Raw genomic sequence first — 7,156 nt, forward strand, 5'->3', positions numbered from 1 at the left:
AGTGGGTTTATATTTTTTGATATTCAGCTTGTGTGGCATTATTGTTTGATATACCAAATATAGATCCTCATTTGCACCACAGCAGGTACGCGATTCATCCCGGCTAAACTTCCATTTTACAGATGGTTCTGCACAACAGTGTTTGTTTTACTGCTTTGAACAATTAGCGCGGAAACTCTACTTGAACTCCCCTTCCTTCACCGATTCACTCTTCCTCATGCTCAGAGGGGCCTATGTACAGAACATTTCCCTCACAGACACACAGGGATCCTTCTCCCCCCCCCCCAATGTCACCAGGAAGGAGGAGGGAATGAATTGTATATCAGGCCCAAATTAATGAAAATCCTTTTTCGATCGTCAAGGCCCATGTTCATCCTTTAAAACTAGGCCATTTTAGCTATGCAAGTTACCCTGTTTCAAACTGTTTGCAATAAAGTTATTGTGTTTTAAGGGAATTTTTCACAATAAGCTAACAGCCAGCATGAAAATAAAAATCATTGTGGTAAACTAGAAGGAAACAGCTCAAAAAGAGACACAGGGCCTCTTTCAACAGAGGACCGTGAAAAGTCTTTTCTGAATGAGGCACCTGGTGCTCCCTTTACCATAAAGCTGAAGTCTTCACAGATTCTGCAAAGTGAAAACCCCTCCCAGGGAGGCTATGCTGGGCTCCAGTGGTAGCTCATAACATCCCGCTGCCACCTGTGTTCAGCACCGACTGCTGCTCCCTCCAAGAGAGCGCTTAAATTATGTACCTTAACACCCACCTCATGTGTGAATTCTTCTGCAGGGTGGGGTTTTGGTTTTTTTTTCACTTCTTCTCTTGGTTTTATGTCAAAGATGTAGAAACTTGTCACAAGGCAAAATGATAATCAGCAAAACTCATCTCGCACGCACTAACGGATCTCAACCACAGCTTAATATCTGAATTACTGACTACATAACCAAATGCTAATCAGTTCTGCAAACGGATTGCAGACAGAGCTAGGGCCTTGCATGGAAACACTGCCCCCCTCACTTTCCTTTCTGTTTCTATATCTGAAGTGTAGCTCATTCAACTCCAATGACAGCGTATGAGGTCCATTATGAAGTCACTTCATTGCTTTCCTCACAGTCACAAGCACAATCCAACCCTGCCAAGCTGATGCCAGAATACTAGTTTCCTTAAAAAAATCTTGTCTTGTGCCCCCTCCCACCCTCAATTATCTTTCAGTTCCCTAAGTCACTCCCAGAATGTAAAAAAAGCATAATTTGACATCTTGAAGCAAACATTCAGCAGTGCAGCACTAATATTGTACAAATAATATCAGCATAAACTATACAGTACATATTTTTAGCAATGTGAGGGCAGTTCTATAAAGGAGTGCCTAGTTATGCAGTAACACAGTAGATGACGGCAGAAAAAGACCTTCAGCTGATTGAGGTTTCCAAGTTTCAAGTTTATTTAAGCTTGATATGCCGCTTAAAACATCCTAAGTGCTTTACATAATACAAAGCTACAAGCAATTTAAAACAGGGAGGTTAGATATAAACAATTAAAAAATGATACAAACAATGAGGGAGACTGAATGGATACAAAAGACACACGGACAAGGTTACATTCTTTCATAAAATAATAATAAAATATTGATGGCGGAGGGACAAGACAAAAGGGCACGTGGTATAACTGAAAACAAGCTCTAGTCTAGCTCTAGAAAGGCATCTTTCAAAAGAAAGGTTTTAAGGTTTGCTTTGAATTTAGCAGTATTGGTTTCTTGACTCATTCAATAGGACTGAGTTCCACAATGTAGGATCTACACCCAAGAAGATTGCTTTACAGGTCATATCGTAGACCAGGGGTGTCCAATGTCGGTCCTCGAGGGCCACAATCCAGTCGGGTTTTCAGGATTTCCCCAATGAATATGCATGAGATCTATTAGCATACAATGAAAGCAGTGCATGCAAATAGACCTCATGTATATTCATTGGGGAAATCCTGAAAATCCGACTGGACTGTGGCCCTCGAGGACCGACATTGGACACCCCTGTCGTAGACTAACCAGCAATTAGCTAAACCGGCAGGGAGAGATTCCTGATTCCTCTCTTCCACTGATCCCTCCCAGACTCCTCTAAAGAGAGACCCTTCCCACCATGCCCAACATCCTCACATACACCTCCACACCCCCCTTGTACCTTTGATGGAAAATCAGCAGGAGGGATGTTCCCTCCCTCCTGCCAGCAGGCTTGCCTCAACAAAATGATGGGCCTTCCCCTTCCTGGTGCATCCTGGGATGCACTGGGAGGGGCCTAAGACTCTTATTGGTCCAGGTGCTGCAATGCTGCTCTCACACTCATAGGAATTCTACTGCGGCTTAGTAAAAGGGCTGGTTAATTTTTATTTTTATTCAGAATGAGTACAGTTTTTATTTGTATTTTATATCTGAAAATGTACACCTTCAACATGTTTTTTTGTGTTCTTTTTCTAATGTTTTATTATGTATTACAATAGATTTTTTTTAGAAATTTCTTCTCTTCAATGTTCCTTATTGTTGTGTTGTTATGCAATTATAAACTCAATTAAAAATGTGAGCTTAAAAAATATATATATTAATTTTCTGCCAACAAAAAAAATAAATTCAGGTTTTTAATGCATGGGAAGCGCATGCTGATCCCTGAACTACCACGGGATGCCTGAGCATGCCCCACGATTGTGCGTTTTTAATCTTTAGTGAGTAGGACAGTGGCACCCTACATCGCGGGGCCATACAACCCCCTGCACTTCTCCCTGCCACAACCACTCCCTTGCACTCCTTCCCCCACATACCTCTTGAAATCTTCACCGGCAGCAAGCAGTATCATTACATTACATTTGTGATTTCTATTCCGCCTGTGTGATTTCTATTCCGCCTGTGTCACTGCTGCTCACAACGGCCTCAGCTCTCCCTCCGATGTCACTTCCTTATCCCATGACCAGAAAGTGAAGTCAGACGCAGAGCTGATGCCAGATCGAGTAGCAGATAGGAGAAACCACTCACGCCGGCAAAAAGACCCCTTAATGACATAAAACAACGAAAACATGAATATTTTTTCATCTGTACTAGCAATTATTTTCTTATGTGGCTAGTCACCAAGAGACCTTTTATATTGACCCTCATACGTTTTTAAAGTATTAAAAACTCTATATACATTATATGATACATTATTTGTGCAATTTTAGATGTATGCTAGATTGCCGAATATTTACTTTGTTTATTTACTGCTTTGTTGAAGAAATTCACCCAAGGTAGTACACAACAAGAATAAGCTGAACATAGGGAACACACTATTACAACAGTAAAAATATCCAGGTAACAGTACATATTATGGTACAGTATACTACTTACAGTGTCAGCAGCATACACATTAAAACATCTTAATAGGCGACAGAGTTTAAGCGGAAGTAGAGTAACAGGTGTTAGATAGACAATAAGGATGACTAACTTGAGGAAAAATTGCATATGAAGTCAGAAATGATTTCAGCTTAGAAGGTAGGCGTGGGGATAAGCATGTTCTGCTACATATGTGCAGTTGATGTTGGCCTTTGTGTGTGCGAGGCTAGCAAATTAGCTACTTCTTCCATTAAAGGCCCTCTAGAGCAAGGGTCTCAAACTCGCGGACCACGGGCTGCATGTAGCCCGCCAGGTACTATTTTGAGGCCCTCGGTATGTTACCATTGTTCTGGAACATTGCCGTAACCTCACGCAAGCGCTTTCCTGCGTCTGTACGCGATTGTGAGGTGGAGTGGAGAGGACAATCGAGTACAGATGAAGGAAAGCGCTTGCGTGAGGTTACAGCAGTGAGGCGGGCAACGTTCCAGAACACTGGTAACATACCGAGGGCCTCATAATAGTGCCTGGCAGGCTGCCTGGAAGTTGAACTAAATGAAATACCAGTGAATGTCCTTCTATACCTTTCTCTTTGTGGAGAGAGGAGTAATTCAGAAGCCTTTGGGGGGGGGGGGGGGAGAGTTCAAGTTTCATTATCTCCTGTAAATGTGATTCGACTGGCTTCTGACATTTCAAACCCTCATGGAACTATGTTTTCCAGTAAAACATTACAATGAAAGATTTCCAAATAGGTTGATTTATTCATCCAGGAATGTGTAAATTCACAAGTACCATATGTCCTGTTCTCAACAATGTCAGCTGCACTAACAGGAAGATAAAAATGACATCAGGAGTGATTTTTAGTGTATGCTAAGGGAACCAGTGGCCCATCAGGGAATGTCTTGTATCCCTCTGCCCCTCAATGGAAGCCTCTTTTCTATTACCCTGACAGCAGGAAACAGAGCAGAGGAGCCTTCAAGAGACTGAGCCCAGGGTCTAAACACACTACAAAAGATTGCAAAGCTGACTGCTGTCTTTATGGGTCTATTTCCATATATATTGATTTATCTGTGGTAATTTCTCACACAGCTACAAGTAAACAGTATTGGTTATTATATAAGTTCTTTTTAAATATCAGTGCTCTTTTCTACCTCTGAAGCTAGCCTAAAAAAGATGCTCCTAGATTAACCAGTCCAAGACAGTTTCACAATTGGTGAAGGTGAGAAAACCACAAAACTGATCAACCCTAACACCATAAAGCTAGAAGTAAAACCAGCCCTTTCGCAAAAGTCACTGGCCCTTTCATGCCTTATAAGTAGAGTATGTAAACAAAACAAAAAGCAAGGAATTACGCTGCCCGGTTGCAACATTAGATTTCGCGTTGCAAGTTGAAAAGTATACTCGTGTTCGGATTCTTAACGCAAGCCCCACTGGTCTCTAAACAGATGACAAAAGTTACGTTTGCTTTAAAATCAGGGCCTACGACGTGATCACGCCCCGCCCCCGTGATGCAAGGGGGCTCCCTACAAGACCTGCCATACACTGTGCCTCAACGTGAAACCTTCGCAAAGCCGCAACCTTTCTTCCGTAAAAGACGTCCAGCGGACCTGGGCAGCTCTCGGCAGCGCTTCTCATGAGCCCGCGATCCTTCCTTTCGCTTTCCCCCCATGCGTTCGCGCTCTGTCGTCAGCCGTGCGCGAGCCCCGCTAGCCCGCGTGCCTCTGGAGCAAAGCCGCAAGCTGCGAAAGCTGTTAGGACAGCGACATCGATGGCCTCGCGCGCACCAGGCGGGGGTCCCTTCTCCAGACAAACCTCGCTCGAGTGCATCACTACGTCTGGCTCATTTTAATGCCGGTCTGGTACAAAAAAAAAAACAACAAAACCCCGGATCCCAAATGCGGTCTTTCAAACGCTGGCGCACGCTTCTTTCTTGGAAAAAAAAAAAAACAACAACCCCCAACAACTTTATATCGGTTGCGTTCTATTTGGCCACTTCACATACGATCGCGGTCGCTCTTTCAGCAGCCTGAAGCACAATTCCGTTACGGTTGTCAACAACAGCAACAAAAAGTTGATGGCTTTTTTTTTTTTTACTGTATATTAGTTAAATGGGGGTGGGGGAGGGGTAAAATGCTCTGCACTTCAGGTCAAAAGCCTCAGCGATCTTCCCTTTTTTTTTTTTTTTAAGGGATGCTATTTAAACAGCAGGTAGCTTTAACACAGTGGTCTCAAACTCGCAGCCCTCAGTATGTTTATCCTAATCACAAAAGTAAAATAAAACATTTTTTTGATCGTATGTCTCTTTAGCTATAAATGACAATATTAGTATTAAGACTTGGCCAAAAGAAAAGATTTATAAACTAAAAAGAGTTTTTACCTCATGCAAAATTGTCATTTCTTTAATAAGACGTTAACTATTTTTTTTCCCCCCCCCGAGGCCCTCCAAGTACCTACAAATCCGAAATGTGGCCCTGCAAAGGGTCCGAGTTGGAGACCACTGCTTTTAACACGTCCCCTGCTATCCCGAGCCTAACGGATTCGCCTTGCACTTCATGATCGGGTAGCGCAAGTGCCGAGGAAGAGGGAGGCACACTTCAGTCAGTGCTGCAGCATCTGCAGCCTATGCAGCCAGTGGCAGGCTCGCGGGTTACTTCTCAGGATTATTGCCAATAAGATTCTGCCTCGGCGGCTTTTCACACCTTTCCATCTGCCCAGCTCCTAAGGAAACTAATCATTCCCCCACCCCCCTGCACAAATGAGAGGAGCCTGACAAAACACAAGCCGTGCCAGCACGGAGCTTCCACCCCCCCCCCCGCCCGGGGGGGTCTGGCTACAAATATTTGTGGTTCAGCAGGAAGGCAAAAGAATCGACCCCTGCAACGACCGGCGAGGGCGAGCTCCCCTCCCCTCAGGCATGTCACATCCAGACTGCACCGGCTATTAATATTAATAGAGCCGCAGGGCTCCGGGGAAGCTGCTGCAACCGGGGCGAAAGCAAGCTCGGCACTTCTTGCACGGGCTGGAGAGGCGGCGGTGGCTCTTACCGAGTGGTTGACTCCCCACATGAGGACGCTGAGCAGCGGGTCGCTGGCCCGGAACAGCTTCACTTTCTGAGCCACGAAATGCTTCTTCTTGGTCTTGGTCTTACTCGCCACGGCAGAGACAACGCTGCTGGCCGTGGCCATGCTCGGGGGGGTTGCGGATCCGTCCCGCCGGCACTGTGCGGGGCGTGCAACGGCCAAAGGAGGAGGCACAAGACTGGGTGTCCAACTGGTTTAAAAATTAAAAAAAAAAGGGAGATGGGGGAATAGATGCAATCGGGGGAAAAAAAAATAAAATTCTGCAGATCCAGCAATCCAGCAACAAAAGAGGTCAGGAAGAGAATGCAAACCGACAGCCCGCGTCTCGAGAGCTCCCCGGCTCGCTCCCGGGGGACAGGCTCGCCCTGCGTGCAGCCGGCTCCCACTCGCTCGATTTCGGGGCTGCGCTCTCGCTTCCGGCTGCTCTGAGAGCCGCCTGACTGACAGCTGCTGGCGGGGAAAAGGGAGGCGCGGCCTGGCCCTGCCCACGTCCGCGCGCGCACATGCACAGATGTACGCACACGCAAGCACGCGCGCTCTCGTTCCAAGCCTGTCTTGCTGGTTAGAGGAGGTGGTACGGATTTTGGAAGGACAGGCGGCAGGGCGAAATATGGTGCTCGGTGTGTATGTACAGTATGAAAACTCTCAGGTTTTATTCACGCACACCCCCTCCACCTGCCAACAGAAAAGCTGTGCTGCGCTTCTGTTAGGAAAGATTTAATAAGAAGGAAAAGA

The 7,156-nt window shown here is 45.5% G+C and overlaps 1 protein-coding gene across 1 annotated transcript in view; it reads right to left on the reverse strand.

Annotated features, from left to right (window-relative positions):
- The window catches only part of PIP4K2A (phosphatidylinositol-5-phosphate 4-kinase type 2 alpha), a 463,092-nt gene extending 456,200 nt beyond the window's left edge, over positions 1-6,892 (reverse strand). The window contains exon 1 of the mRNA XM_033931331.1: positions 6,386-6,892. Coding sequence (XP_033787222.1) covers positions 6,386-6,526 — 141 coding nt within the window. The 5' untranslated portion in view covers positions 6,527-6,892. The remainder of the gene's footprint in view (positions 1-6,385) is intronic.
- Between the last annotated feature and the right edge of the window lie 264 nt (positions 6,893-7,156).

Source organism: Geotrypetes seraphini, chromosome 2 (assembly GCF_902459505.1).
Source record: "Geotrypetes seraphini chromosome 2, aGeoSer1.1, whole genome shotgun sequence".
NCBI classification, from domain to species: Eukaryota; Metazoa; Chordata; class Amphibia; order Gymnophiona; family Dermophiidae; genus Geotrypetes; species Geotrypetes seraphini.